This window comes from Hoplias malabaricus, chromosome 12 (assembly GCF_029633855.1).
Source record: "Hoplias malabaricus isolate fHopMal1 chromosome 12, fHopMal1.hap1, whole genome shotgun sequence".
NCBI classification, from domain to species: Eukaryota; Metazoa; Chordata; class Actinopteri; order Characiformes; family Erythrinidae; genus Hoplias; species Hoplias malabaricus.
The window spans coordinates 40,799,878-40,816,082 of NC_089811.1; the positions used below are offsets into that span (position 1 = coordinate 40,799,878).

Below are 16,205 nucleotides of genomic sequence, written 5' to 3' on the forward strand. Positions count from 1 at the left end.
TTAGATTTGAGGAACATGAAGAAGCCTTCAAAAATGTCCTTTTAAAAAAATGACAAGCTACATTAATCATTGAGCTTGTTAGATTATATTTATAAAATGATTAAAATAGCAATAAACAGTCAGTAAAGCCTTGAATATAAACCAGAACCCTTTCATCGCTATAGGACAGACATAAAAGCCAAATGGCAAATTAAATATTGCACAACATTTTCAGCTGCATATCAAACATGAAACAGAGACCCCATACCACCCTTAAACATATAAGAATATATCTTTATATTTAATAGATCAGAAAGAATTTTGGAAAAGTTAAAAAAAAAAAAAAAAAAAAAAAAAAAAAAAGTAATAGCTTTTAGAGACAAACACGCCCTGACCCTCAGACATTTGCTCTGAAATTATTAATGCATAAAGGCTTTTCCACCAAGGGACGTTTATTTTATCAAAGGCAATATTCAGCAAAGAGGAAGATTTAAAAAAATAGAAGAACAAATGTCTCAAGGCTGAATTTGAAATCCTTCAGAAACTCAGTATATTGTTTGTTTGTGTTTTTTTTTTCCTCAAACTGTTACAGGGAGTTAAACAACATCAATGCTGAATTTATTTTTTAGAAAGATTGACAAGATTTCACCAGATGGAAAATCAGAACAAAAAGAAAAAAAAAAAAGAAAGTGCCTAAAGTAGGGGAGCATGTGAGGACGGTGATCAGTAGTATTGGACAGAGATGTTACTTCTACCCTAGACTCATCCGTTCATCACCCCATGTACCCATCTGACAGCAGCTAGGGCCTGGTGACCCCACCTCTCACAGTGGCTGCAGGACGGTGCGGCTGGTGTCACAGCTTCCCCCCGTCTTCTCGAGCTCTGACAGTTCCTCAAACACATTTCTGAGGAGAGAACACGTTCACATCAAATGCCACTATCACTATCTGGAGAAAACACTCTTAACAGTATTTTAATTTAAAAAAATGTATTTCATCAGAATAATTCTGTTGGCTAAACATGTGGATCTGGGGAATTGCTTTTTTATGCATTGATGTATTCGTAAACAGGTTTTGAAGCATGTTACATATTAATAGTTAGAAATTCAGCATTGTCTCTTATGGGTTCTTTAAGTAAAACGTCCTTCTAACAAACCATTACCACTTAACAAAATCAATGTTCACACAGCAGGTAATGACCCAAATCCACTACTAAAATCCACCTGTGGTTGTGTGAACAGCACAAATCGCATTGAATCAAACTTTTTTAAAACCTTTAAATTACAAAAAAAAAAAAAAAGTGCCACTTCTGTATGTGACATTGAAATCCAATCCATATCCGATCTGTAAACAATGTGATTCCCTCTGAACTGCCAGATTTGATTTCATGTGACTTTAGCATTATGACTTTTAGCCTTTTCATTTTACCTTGATGTGTTTAGGACATGGAAATGGACTGGTCTATGGAGAGAGAGCTCTCTCTATTTTATATATATATATATATATTCCACCAATTAGACAAATCATAAAAATGTTTCACTATTCACAAATGAATATGTCCCAGTCTGTTTCTCATGGTCTGCAATTGTACAAAGGCAGTTAAATTCATAGGTACAGTGGAACCTCTACTAACGAACTTTCCAAGATACGAACCAGGCATTTGAATATTTTTTGCCTCCACCAACGAACCACGACTCTAGAAACGAACCCGAGCCTCCTCCGAGCCGGCGGCTGGAAATGGCCACTGACCCCAATAGGCGAGTCTCCCAGCGCCCCCCAGACTTGAGTGAGCTTTTAAGATTAGCACATTGTAGCTTTAGCAATTTAGCATTAGTGTAAATAGCAGACATGGAAATTCGTGCTAAGTTAAGCCGTATCTACGCTTCGTCTCCCCACATTCACCGCCTACTCTCCGTTATTCCATTGTCTGCTTCTCTTTGGAGGCCTTGTGTTTGAGAGAGACACGGCAATTTTGCAATTGGAGTGAAGTGTTTTAATTAAGTCTTTAATAAAGAAAAGGGTCATTTTGTGAGGGTCAAACTCCAGTCCGGACCCATTACTTCATTTCAAAAACTAAAGTGCTTTGTATGAAAACTGAATTCCTTCTGGTCAGCGAGACTGAAGCATCCTACTTTTTCACATGCGGCCAAGTTTGAGAGCATGATCTGTTCATACTGATGTCAGATATACGTCATATTATACAGCAGAACACAACATCGGATTCAGGGCACTTTTACCTGCTGTGTGAACGTAGTCAAACAGATAGAAGTCATGTCAAATACTTACTTGTGCATGTAAAAGAAAATGTATCCACTTCTGTCTCTGTCCCTTTGAACAGTAGACTCCTGGGTACGGGACACATCTAAATCATTGTAAGTGAGCCAGGACTGTTTCTTCATATCATAAACATCACTTATGTAATGACCTGAAAAGTGGGGAACATCGTCATTGATGCAGTTAAAAAAAAGTAGAGGTAGCCACATTTTTGAGATGTTGAAACAGTAAGAAAGCAGGTACTCCTGTTTAACAAGGACAAGAACCTAGTGTTTCAGCTAGAATTTTTTCAGCAGCTGTGTCAGCCCCCCACCCCACTGTTGAAAATCAAAAGGAAGCGAGAGCATGACACAATTGGTTTCAGTTTACTACCTCTTCACAAATTGGCTATTTTTGAGCTGGGAGATACAAGCCATACAGGGCTAAGGTAGTAAGGTTAGCTTTAGTATTTATTTAGTGAAGAACTGGTTGCCTTCCTCTGTAGAAATTTCCAATCGCATGATCTACTGTGGCTTTTTTTGGTATGGATATTTTTTTAATTTAATTTAGTGCTGTCAAAATGTTGCATAGCAAGTTGTGGCATTAAGCAACTAAACAGAGCTCGGAGTCATGCATCAAGATTAAGTGCTTGTGTCTTGTACATGGCGCAGGGCTTCTGGTGAGAGATTGACTTTAGGTTAGTTCTAAATTATAATATTTTAAACCTATCAAACTTAATGTTAGCTACTTTAATCTACCTTTCTATCTTCCCTACTCTTCCTTGTATCCATCGTTTCAAATTAAAAGCCCTCTGTAGTTTTTAATTTGGAATTCATGCCATGTCATAAAATTCTGAAGCAGCAGCAGCAACAATTTTGCTGCAAAATGAATATAACAGGGCGGCACGGTGTTCCAACAGGTAGCTTCGCATTCACACAGCACCAGGGACCTGGAGGTTGTAAGTTCAATGCCATGAGGAGTGTTCTCCCTGTGTCTGCGTGGGTTTCCTCCGGGTGACTGTCTGAGAGGAGTGTGGTGTGTTCTCCCTGTGTCTGTGGGTTTCCTCCGGGTGCTCCGGTTTCCTCCCACAGTTCAAAAACACATGTTGGTAGGTGGATTGGTGACTCAAAAGTGTCCGTAAGTGTGAGTGTGTATGTTGCCCTGTAAAGGACTGGCGTAGGGTGTATTCCCGCCTTGCGCCCAATGATTCCAGGTAGGCTCTGGACCCACCGTGACCCTGAACTGGATAAGCGCTTACATATAATGAATGAATGTATAAATTTACTATTTTGTGATATTCTTACCTGATGATGAACTTGTACCAATGTGACTGACCACACTAATGAGTCTGAAGGAGTTGGTGAGCTCACCACTCTGCAAAAAATTAGAATTAAAAAGAAATGTTCTGTAACCAAATGGAATCAAATCAAATGTATATTTTATTCAGTTTCCTTATTCACATTAAGTTATTGCCTTATAATAATGTAATTCAAATGTGAACAGGGATATGAATGCATGCAAATCCTTAATTGCCTTGTAGTTGTACCTCAGCATTCCTCTTCAGTTCCTCAGCCTCTGCCTCACTATACTCCATGTCTAGAGCATCCTCATTGCCTGAGTCATCATCAGAGCACAGCAAATCAGGAAGGGAATTGTTGAACTCTAAGCAAACCAAACAGAATAGAGGGGAAAAAAATAATAAGTAGTCATTAATCTTATTCATAGAAATCTAGTTTTCTACAGGACTTTAGTTCCAACATGTATACATCTTACTGCCCTCCTATTGTAAGATTCAGACGACCAAAGACTGAAAACTATGTAAATTAACTGGAGCAAATATAGCAGCTTGTGGGTGGAACTAAATACCACTTGAAGGCAGAGCACCCCAGAAAGGAAAATATACATGGCATGAGTTGGTGACCACTGCTTTAGGTTTTTAAAGCAGTTCTCAACCTCACCTTGCAAGCTGAGCTCTGTTGCTCTCTTCAGATCATCATCTTCCCTCATTTCCCTTGCCTCCTGCATATAGAAATGATCTCAATATTGATTTTTCCATGTAACTTGTTGTGAACGTAAATTCAAAACATAAGACTGATCGATATTACGTTTAAGCCACATCAGGACTATATAAAACAGACATACATGTTCCTGTAAGCTTTGTGCAAGGGCCTGCTGTAACTCCTGCTCCTCGCGCTCCTGATCCAAATTATACTGTTGCACCCAGTCCAGCTCACCCTGAACCCCATCTGGAGTCTGATTTTCTTTGTTCTCATCCATGGTCAGGTCCAAAGTGCCCAGCACATCTGAGTGATAGACAATTGTATTTCAAGGGAAGACAACCACTAAAAACACATTTGTTTTGCTTTTTACCCATTGCACTGAAAAAGATCAAATGGAGAGTAAATAAATATTAGACATAATTTAAAAAGACTTTGTTACATGTGATTCTTATGTGGAATCCTAATAAAAAGACCACTGCATGCTGTACCTCCAGAGGGCTTATCTCCATCCAACAGGTCCAAATGCTGAGTAAGCTCCTGAGCATCTGTATCCCCAAAACCTGTATCAGGGCTGCTGGTTGGTTCATCGTCATTGGGCCCAGAAAGACCAGCATCATGGCGACTCATCTCGAGAACTGCAGCCAGCATTTCATCATCATTCATCCCTGTAAACTCTGTGTGCTCCACTGGGCCACTATGCTGTGCCTGGACCAGTTGAAAAAAATCCCCCAAATAAATTTTCCTCCAACTCAATACAGAAATTAAAAAAAAAAAAACAAAATTCTACCACTTCTCAGGAATAGATACCAAGTGAAAGATGAGCTGATCAGCTCACCTCCTCTATCCTGTCATCATCTGGGTGTAATCCGTCAAGTCGATGTTTAAAATGAACTTTTCTTGTTACATCCTCTTCACTATCAGAGTCACACAGGATGGTGACAGTGTTCTCAGACTTTATAGGACCTTTCCTGTAAACACAGAAATGTACAGTTTAAAGAGTAATAAAAAAAAGTACATTTAAAAGGAAGTCAATATTCAGAAGGGCTTTACAATATCTTTTGCCTTACCGTAGTGTTGAGGAGTTTACAGACTGTGACGTTTTCAATGTTCTGGCTCTGTAATAACATGTTGCACATAAATTGGGTGTGAGGGAGGGAGAGAGAGAGAGAGAGAGAAATGTAAAACTGTTTTCCTCAAACATGTTTGCCCTTTGTAAGCAAATGTCCCGGTTAAAAGCTTGAACCATGTTCCAAATAAGTAACAATATTTTTGTATTTCTGCAAGCTAATGAATTTAGCTGATATATTCAACATCACCTTTTTAAAAAAATAAAACAAAGACTAGCTACACAGCTCACATTTTTATGAATCAATTATATTTACATTATATTTTTGGCAAAATGTAGATTCAAATGTTTTGAACACAAACAACAGATGGCATCAGTCTGATCTTTCCTCTCAGCATCTGCACTTGGACTGTTTTCAAAATGTGTTCAAAACATTATAAATCTGGCAAAAAACAGATATTTTTTCTCAATACCATTCTGTGTTTTTCTTGATATCAAATTCTCAACCAAAAAAAAAAGGTTTAACTATTAGCTGAAGAATTTAATCAGAATAAAAAATAGGTCTGTATAACACTTATTCAAGACTGAAAACCGCTTATTTGACATAGCTTTGTGATCAAACACTGAGAGCCAGATATTATAGTGAATCATGCATAGGGTCTCACAGGGCTGAATGAGCATTCCAACCAAGGCTAAGTGGGGGGCGCGTATTCTCTGTGCAGTGGGAGAGTAGAGTGAGGTATTTTGGGATCAGGACCTGCTGGCCCAGCTTGCTGTTAAGAGACAGCTGTGCATTGTAACTATAGCGTTTCAGATGAAGAATCAGAACCCTGAAAAACAGGAAGGAAACGGGTAATGAGCTTAAGCTGTGTATTACAGATTTGGCAGACATTAAAAATAAGGAATATCAAATGGCATATCAAACCTTGGAAGCCTGCTGAATTTGTGTGAGACCGTAGCAGCTTTCCCACTGCACTTCTCACAGGAATATTCAATTTCTTCCATCTACAAAAATGACCAAAATACTCAATGGCTATTTCACACTAAGAAATTTAAATGTTCTAACACAAAAACCCAAAAGCATGTGAAAGAGCAAAGAACAAACAAAAATCTGTCAGAAACATCAAAAAGTATTTAAATATGTTATAAGTGTGTTATTGCGATGAGATGCATACAACAACAAATAACCTTACCCTAAAGAAAAGATCCAGCGAGTCCTGTATAGACCTTAGAGGGAGAGTTTTCTTTCTGCGAGGCAGGTCAATTGACAGGTCATTGAACTGTTCACGCTTTGTCACTACCTCCCCACAACTGCGTGTCATGTAATAAGAGAAATACCACAAATATTTATTTGGTGCACTGCATTTGAGAATAACTTGTAATACCTATCCCCCCCACACACATTATATATGTATATATATATTAGTAACAGATCCCACCTTTTGCATGTGATTGTGTGCTGCACTTCAAACTCCATGTTGACAGTGACAGGACAAGTGTATATTCGTGAAGTATCCGGTTCCTCTGTTAGCCTTGTGCCCTGAGGCTCATCCCAGGCCATGGGCTCGCTCTTACAGTTCTTATTAACCTTTTCCACATCCTCCTTTAGCTGATCCAGACACTGGCTCAGGAACTCATGAGCATCCTGAGGGCAAAGTATTAATTAATTAAGCCACATCTAGGGATGCATTGATCCAATATTACGATCAGATATTGGTCCCGATATTAACAAAATTAGAAGAACCTGGTATTGGATAAATATGCCAATCCATGGGACCGATCCATTTATTTTCAAATTTTCAGCTGCTACATTTTATTTTGAATTGCACTAAATGTTTTATCACTGAATGTATTTGACCAAGTTATTTGTTTATTCTCAGGTTCAGCTGCTAGATATTGTTTTGGATTTCTGTTTACACTAAATATTTAAAAATAAGACTGATTACTGTTTGTGTTTGACAAAGCAAAGCTACTTACATGTTTGGCCGATACATTTTATATATTTAAATATATTTTAAGAAGTTTGACTTTTTATTTTGAATTAGATATGCTTTGCAAAGTTCTTGCACAATTGTTAATTTTAGTGACAAATAAGTAGCATTTCAGTAAATTTATAGCTGTGTTAATTTATCATATTTTGTTAAACGCATCCCTAGTCACAACCTTGCCTATTGTAACTAAATGCATCTTAAATCAAATGCAACATGGCCGAAGACTGATAAACAGATGATTTTTTAGAAAATTAAGACTAGGTTTTAAAGTACTAGAGGAAATAAAAGTAAGGTATTGTAAGCAAACAACAGATCTAATCCAATTTCTTACATTTTGCATGTACCCAGAAAAACGCTCAGCCGTAGAAGAAATGGCATTCTTAACCCTCCTCAACAAATCTTTCTTAACATCGGGAGAGGAGATGTCTTTTTTGGCAAGCAAATGAGCAAATCGTCTGAAATAGAGGGGGAAAAAATAAAATATGTGAAAATTTGAACCCAAGTGAAATAATACTTCCCATATTGTGATGCAGCAGTACCTCAAAAGGGCGTTGATGGGAACCCTCTTCCATGGAATGCCTTGTTTCAACAGGTCATGTGAAAAAGAGGGCAGGCTGAAAAGTGACTGCAATATGGCATTCATGTAGCATGTGTTTCCCAAGTTGGAGAACCTACAAACGGGGGTGTGGGAGGAATCCAAAAAAAGTATTACACCACTGCACTGGAATCATCAAAAATTGCTTGTAAAGGTGAGTACACACACACACAAAAAAAACACACCCCTGCAGTTGAGGCTGAGCTTGAGTTAGAGCGGAAGGTCTTTGCTTATTCCAGCCTCCATATTCCAGAGATGGGCGGACTTTCTTGAAGGGAGTGGAGTGATTAGGCAGCATCAAGCTTCTTTTGGCTGAGGGGGACTGGCTTGTACTGGTGGACCTTTATGGTAAAAATCCATTTGAACTTAAACACACTCTGCTCAGTGCATTCTTATTGGTTATATATTACGACAACATTTTATATAAATAATGAACTACAAGGAACTAAAAAGTCATCATTTACCTGTCCAAGAATGAATGCGTTTGTGAGTAGTCTTTAGTTCCTGTTCTGCTGCTATAGAAAGATGACGGTTGAAGGGGTGCAGACGCAAGGGGACCTGTTTGTGAACAAATAATACACAAAACAATAAATAACAATAAAATAAGTGAGGAAATCCACAATCACGACCTCCTCGAAATGTACCAACCTGAGGTCCTATTCTCCTCTGATTGCTTCAACTTCTCTTTGCAATTCAGCAGATATTTCCTGGATGGATCTGAAATTGCCTTATTGTTGCTGAAAAGAAGAAGCCTATTACAAATTACCCCTAACAGGGTGTTTACGTTTCAAGACAAATCATGCTTACAGATTTCAAGGCATAACTGAGTAAAAAAAAATTTACAATCAGCTTTACCCATGTCATTTACTTGGTATATTATATAGCAGAGTTTTAAGTTATGAAATATTGTCTCCAAAACAATGGTAATAATTTGCATTGATAAATCTTGAGGCCATTCGAAAGACCTATCTTACCTAGAGGAGTCATTCTCTTTCGGATAGTCTTCGGTCATGTCAGCATCCGAACTCAACAGCCTCTTCCTCTTCTCACACCTCGAGTAAACACACACAAGTTCGGCTCAAACAAGAAGTCATGGTATACACATCTACATGTTAAAAGAACTGTAAGCAGAAGTGTTGAACTTGGCAAATCAGTAAACAGCTCAATGGCACTTGTGTCCAGACAGTATTACCGACAGAAAGGGGACATCACAGCAGAGATGTACAACAGCACTTACTACTTTAATATCTCTACGTCGTTTCTGTAAAGCACACTGAATTGCTGTTGTTTACGAAAGGAGTTCTATTTAAAAAGTGCTTGGTAACATTCTGCTGCTCCTAAGTTCCACCTGACTTAAATTCGACCACATTTAACTCACTCCTAGACAATAACAAAGAAAATGTCTTTGACTTTTTACTTTAACTCCACATTTCACAGTCAAATATCTTACTTTTTACTCCACTACATTATCAAAATCTGCTATTCCTCAAGTTTCTCTGCCTAAAAACAAGTAATAAGTAAGGCAGATGTTTTATTTTAACCGTTTATGCTGTTATACTATTTTAACTGTGTGTATTTGAAACCGTAAACAATCACTTGTTTGAATCCTTAGAACCGTTAGGAATTAACAAAATGATTTTTACCGTTTCATTAGAGTCAGCAGTGACTACTATTCATTCATATTACATGGTTCACAGATTTGTAAATGTCATTAATCACTCCAAACCGAGAGTGAGAATCAGTCACAGGTTTATTTAACAGTTTTTAACAATTTACTGTGTAAATTAACACAATACCTGAAGTGAGGTCAAAACCAGAACTATTCCAAAACCTGAAAATCAGTACAGCGAGATCAACAAGTCCAAAAAATAAAAATAAAAAAACACCCTTTTACACTTTTGTACTTTTACTGAAGTGGAGTAATATATCTACTTTTATTGTAGTAATATTTTACATTGAGTATCTGTACTTTAACTTGGCTTGTGTACTTTGTCCACCATTGGATCTTTTTAAGATAAAAAAGGTACCCTGAATAGGTCTTTAGGCAGACCATAAAAACGTCACTGTGTTGTTGTATTTTAGAATTTTTGGGTTGGTAGGAGCTCCAGATACTCAACGTAATGTGGTAATGTACTCAAAAATTAATCCATGTTAATTATATAACCTTATACTAATCAAAATACAAAACCAACACTCTCAAAAAAAATAAACTATAATAATAATAATAAACAAATGTATATATTCTTTTAACTTATAATTAGCAATCTGCATTTATTATTTGTTTAAGCATTCATTTATCCATTGTTTTGATGATTTTCTTTAAATTGTCTTTTTTAATTCTTTTCAAATTAGTATTTTTTTCATATGATCTTATATCCACCTGATTTGATGGTTTAATTTTGTCTAATATTGTGTAGTTTACCAATTTGTGCACTGAAATGTAAAGCTTGAGTGCTGTACAACATTAATAATAATGGTTTTTCCACATTTAAAGAAATATGTGAAAAACCTCAAAATGTACAAACCTGTTCTCAGAGAGTCCACCACGCACAGGTGTTGACGTGACTCGACTAGGACTGCCCAGCGGCTTCCGGGGAACGCTTTCTTCTTTGTTGTCTAAACTTGCCCGTCTTGGTGTTGTCTTATGAGCACAGACCGAAGACACAACGGAGGTTAACAGTCACCCAGCACAGACATTCGATTTACAAAAAAGGTCAGTAAAATAGCAATACCTGTTTTTCTGAAGAAGATAAGCTTGGATCATTCTGCACCGTTCGATTCCCGAGTACTAATCCAAAACTTGCACTTCCCTGGTTCGTCTTCAGAGCTGATGGAATGGATGAATTAATGAAATTTTCATAAAGAGTGCTCTCCAAATATTTACTGGTTCCTTAGAGATGCTACCATTGTAAACTGTATTTTTCAAACTTACCTATATGTTTTCCCTGTTTAATTGCTTCAAGGTAGTCCTTCAACTTCTTAGCAACTATTACAGGTATTTTTTCAAAAATGACAACATTTGTGTCCTTAAGTGTCAGCGACACACGGTTGTGAGTCAAAACAACGTTTTTCACATTCTGGTTCAACTGTAAACAGGGGGAAATTTTTTTTTTTATTAAAAACCGCACTGCCTTCAAATTCTATTCACAATTGCATCATGTTTTTTATATATACATACATCTGTCAGTTTCAAATGTTTTACATGTTTGTCAGTTGATAAACTTTTCACCATTTATTTTACCAGTTATCAATCATGTTAACCACAGATTTTGTTTTCAAACAATATGTAAACGTGACGTGTAGAAAAATACTCATCATTAAATTATATTATGTTTAAAAGTGAAGAAATCAGTCATTGGAACAGTTTTCCAAAGTAGATCTGACTACACATCCAATCAAATGAAGACATTTTAGACCAACTTTCCCTAAATACGTTGCACTTCTTGAACAAACTATTTATCAAATACTGAATTGAAATAATACTTCACAGACCTGTTTTTTTCTGCAAGGACTTTTATTGACTAAATATTTTCTTACCAGAAATTTTTTGGGAGTCCCACCACTGTTGAACTTAAGTACCAGATTTGATTTGTTATCCCTCTCATGAATCTCAAATACACCTTCTTTCCATCTGCTGGTGCCCATTTCCCGGCTGGTGATGCGGATGCGGACAGCGCCACCGCTGGACAGTTTGGGGACTGCAACAGCCATCAGTGGGCGAACTGGACACGAGGCGCTTAAATCTAGAGCTTTTTTATGGATTTGAGGACGAACAGATGAGGCCAGTGCCCCTCACAATGGCCCTAACAAAGGAGGGAGAGAAAGAGGATGAGGACTGACGCTTTGGTAACAAACACCACAGTTCAGTGCTGCACAGTAATCAGCATAGTTTGACTTCATACAGTCAGATGCAAAAGTCTGGATGTCCCTCAGCTGTTTTGTTACTTTTATGTTGATTTCGATGGAAGCATGCTCATCCACGACCGAAGAAAATGCCGCATGACTTTGTTTGCTAAACTTAAAATATACTTATAAAATAGAATTAAACGTGGCCTGTGCAAAAGGGACGTTAGATTTCAAAAATATGTTTACATAAGTATATATATATATAATGTCAGAAAAGGTCTGCTTAAATGTCTTCTCCGTATAGGATGTTTCCACTTAGAAAACCATTAAAACAAATAATACTCGACCGAAGAGACCTTAACGTTTGAAAACAACTGAATTGAACACACGAAACAGCAATGAGTCACTGAGCCTCGGGACCATCAACAACTTTCACGTGGCTCGCGAAGTGAAGTTAAAACAGCAGTTTAAAAAATGCACTTAAAGATATGGAAAAACCCATGTATATTTATTACCAAATTAGTTCAACAACTCTGAAGCTAAAGAGTAAATATTCAGGTTAGTGTCGGGTGAACTGTTATATTATGGTCTTAAAAGCTTATTTGAGGCACGCTGATAATATATACATCGAAACGTCTGCACGAAAGACAAAGTATCAACCTAACCACAAAATATTTAGCTTAACAATGTTACATTTCGAAGTTAACATTAACTCGTCGTGTGTGGGCCACAACAACGGCGTGTAAACAGCTTTTACGTACAAACTGAAAAATAACCAACAAAACAACGTATCTGTGGTTGTCAAACGGTGGAACACAATCAAGAGGTTAAATTATCAAACTACACATTAAACGGTCAATGTTGGCTAGCGGGAGAGAATGCAATTGGCTTGCTGTGCAAATTTACCCTTCCACCTTAAATGGCGCAGCAGTTCTACTCCAGCGCCTCAGCTTCAGGCGCAACAACGTTACCGCTGCATCATTTAAGGTGGAGCGGAAAATTAGAAAAAGAAGCTGTCCAATTAGAAGCAAACTTCACTTTTGTCCGCAAGCTGAGAAACTTACTTGATAACATTATGCCTGCCGCACTGCAGGTAGGAGACACTTTAGAAAATCGACGTACGTAGCTGATAATATGAAGCAAACAAATAAATACAAGATCTGTAAAAATGATTAGCACGGAGCTAAAGGCCGGAGTGACCAGCCTCCACAGTGCACTGCTGCACATTTATACCATTTATCTGAAGAAAAACACAGCCCGCTTCCACTTAGAAGGAAGAAGGCAGCGGCTCTATACCTCGTTTCCAGGCTTAATCCGGCAGGTTATAATGGCAGTGAATATGCCGTGTCCTGTGCAGAGACCTGCCGGCATGCGGCGCGCTGCGGTGATGGCGGGAACGAAAAACTGAGAGGAAATGGGAGGCGAGAACAGCGCAAACAACGCGAGACTTGCTCATTCAGGTTGATGTGTTTTGGGCACGTATTACTCCGCAGCAGATAAAAACCCGAAATACGATGTGAACTATGCTGTGCGCGCTTAGTGAAATAAACCTCTGTCTTTCTCAACTTTATTTAATTTTGTTTTTTGTGTTTATCTGTGTGTCCGCCACTACACAAACTTTTTGATGTTATATCCACAGAAATGTGTTAAAATGGATTTAGCTTGTGGAAAAACAACTTATTTAATAAGAATATATTGTTAAAAACATTTATGTTTCATTTTTAAAAGCTGTAGATATATGTCTGGCAAAAATCACACTAATATAGATAAATTCTAAAGCATAGATAAATCAGATATAACACAAGTTTTGTGTTTAATAACTGAATCTTCTGGTTTTAGGAAAAACCCCTCAATTTCCATTTGCTTCATTGTGCATTTTCTGTTTTCAAAGTATTGCTTAGAGTTTTCTATCTTGGCAACCTTCACATTTTGTTTATACTTATACATAACTTTTAAACATAGCTGCCTGGGAACAACCAAATTATTTGGCCACACAGAAGGTTGGACTTCTTGAAGGAGTTTCTTGTTGGTCCATGTTTTAACTGGTCCAACAGCTCTTTACAAGTGCTCAGTTTAACTGACCGGTTTGCAATTATAGACTTATGCTGAAATTTGTTAAAGCAAATTAATGTGACTCCTTACTTTTTAATCCTGCACATTGAATGTTTCTATAATACTCTGTATGTATAATGTACTCAACCTGGAAATAAATGCTTTATTTAAAATATTTTAATTAAAATTGATGGCACGGCGCAGCGGGTATAGTATTGCTGTCACACAGCACTACGGTCCTGGGGTTGTGGGTTCGAGCCACGCTCTAGGTGACTGTGAGGAGTGTGGTGTGTTCTCCCTGTGTCTGTGTGGGTTTCCTCCAGGTGACTGTCTGTGAGGAGTGTGGTGTGTTCTCCCTGTGTCTGCGTGGGTTTCCTCCAGGTGACTGAGGAGTGTGGTGTGTTCTCCCTGTGTCTGCGTGGGTTTCCTCCGGGTGACTGTCTGTGAGGAGTGTGGTGTGTTCTCCCTGTGTCTGCATGGGTTTCCTCCGGTTTCCTCCAACAGTCCAAAACACATGTTGGAAGGTGGATTGGTGACTCAGAAGTGTCCATAGGTGTGAGTGTGTGTCACCCTGAGAGGGACTGGCACCCCCTCCAGGGTGTGTTCCTGCCTGGCACCCAATGATTCCTGGTAGGCTTCGGACCCACCATGACCATGAATTGGATAAGCGGTTATGGACAATTAATGAATTAATTGAAATTGATTGTGGCAATTTTCACAAAGCCAGAATGTTCCGTTGTTAAAGGGGACACATTTTTTCTCGTTTTCATCAGATTTACAGTTCCCTGGGGTGTTAAATAATCATCTTTGACATGCTTTAGTCAAAATACCACAAGGATTAAATAGACACCATTTTCCCCAGTCTAAACAGCCCTGATCAGAACTTTAAGTTTCAGAGCCTGAGGAGCAATATAGGAGCAAGGACCAGACAATCTGTTTTTCTTCTTCTTTTTTTTTTTTTTTGGCTTATTTTTTAAATTCTAATCTCATTTCTATTCATTACAATTCCCTGTGCTCATTTGTTTTTTGTACTCTCACATGCAGGTACATTGATGTGACTGGAGATACTAAGGAGACGTACAATTCTAAAGTTTCTGCACTTGATGTCAAAACTGGAGTAACATCAGAAGGACATGTTTTATGACATAGGCAACCCACTAAAACTGTTTTGTTTAATTCTTTCATAATCTGCCCCTTTTAAGAATTATGTGTTTTTTTATCTGCGTGGTAGAGGATCCTTTGGCCAGTGGGAGAATGTCTCCTTTTATTTTAGCTGCTTATTGAAGATACAGTACTTTGATTAACACAAGTTTTAAAACAAATCATATTTTGTTACAGTTTAATAACAAAAATCTGTAGAAAATTCTAATTCTACCATGTAAACCTTTCAAATAATTTAAATTCTTAAATATTGCACAGTTGTGCAACAGGTAATGTTGCAGTCACACAGCACACAGGGCCCTGGGGTAGTGGGTTTGATCCCAGCTTCGGGCAACTGTTCTTGAGGAGCTTGGTGTGCACTCCCCATGTCTGCGTATGTTTCCTGCTTCCTCACAATCCAAAAGCCACCAAAAGGTGGAATGGCTTTTCAAACTTGTCCATATGTGTGTGCATTTCTGTCATCCTGTGAAGGACCACACCCCCATCCCCACACACACACACCCAACAACCCCAGGTAGGCTCCATTCTCGCCTCAATTGAATAAGCAGTTAGAGGCAGTGAATGAATATTAAGGTGGAATTCTGCTATGATTTCCAATTACCAAGTCACACGACTCTCACACCACCTGAGAGAACATTATTATATAAAAAAATATATATTCTTTGTACCCCTTGGAAAATGCACTGTATATTTACACGTACTGAATACAGGTTTGTTCAAATATATTCACAACACCAGGATTGCATTAAAATCAGTTTTGTTTGTTTGTTTGTTGTTTATTTAAGTGTGTATTAAACAGTTGGACATACACCTTTCCCAGCTAGATGTCAGTGGACTTTCTCTAATTCTGTGCAGTTACATGCAAAATTGAGTTGCCCCTTGTCAAATTAATTTATTTCTATATTTATTTATTGATCATTACACAGAGAATTCACTTCTGCATATTTTAGTGCAAAATATATTTTTTAAACAAAATGTATGTCACCTACTTCAGATTTTGACTACAATGAAAAGAAAATGAGACATTTTATAATTGTTTATGTTTGTGTTTAATTTCATCCAATATCTTCAACCAAATCATTCTAACAGGGTGCTCAAAGTTTAGCATGAGACAAGTACAAATCATCTCAGCAATATCACCACATTAAAAATGAATGGTGTTAAATAAGCATCCGTAAACTAAAACACAGATGACATTACAGCTTGGGGTCTGAGAAAGAAATCAACATGCACTGTAACAGAAAAGATGTAATGCAGTTACCA

The 16,205-nt window shown here is 37.7% G+C and overlaps 1 protein-coding gene across 2 annotated transcripts; it reads right to left on the reverse strand.

Annotated features, from left to right (window-relative positions):
• Window positions 1-54: 54 nt before the first annotated feature.
• usp37 (ubiquitin specific peptidase 37) lies at window positions 55-13,166 on the reverse strand. 2 transcript variants are annotated; one of them, XM_066686745.1, is made up of 24 exons: window positions 13,026-13,166; window positions 11,421-11,686; window positions 10,816-10,969; window positions 10,616-10,710; window positions 10,409-10,524; window positions 8,858-8,935; window positions 8,532-8,620; window positions 8,348-8,441; window positions 8,069-8,224; window positions 7,828-7,959; window positions 7,620-7,743; window positions 6,737-6,942; window positions 6,491-6,608; window positions 6,223-6,302; window positions 5,963-6,127; window positions 5,299-5,346; window positions 5,067-5,199; window positions 4,720-4,936; window positions 4,374-4,534; window positions 4,190-4,250; window positions 3,778-3,893; window positions 3,536-3,605; window positions 2,265-2,403; window positions 55-884 (listed from the first exon to the last, which is right to left on the reverse strand). In XM_066686745.1, exons 2-24 carry the CDS (start codon window positions 11,592-11,594, stop codon window positions 803-805), a joined length of 2,808 nt encoding a protein of 935 aa, XP_066542842.1. In that variant the 5' UTR covers window positions 11,595-11,686; window positions 13,026-13,166; the 3' UTR covers window positions 55-802. The 2 variants fall into 2 exon arrangements, with proteins under 2 accessions (XP_066542842.1, XP_066542843.1); XM_066686746.1 differs by lacking the exon at window positions 13,026-13,166 and adding an exon at window positions 12,794-13,011.
• Between the last annotated feature and the right edge of the window lie 3,039 nt (window positions 13,167-16,205).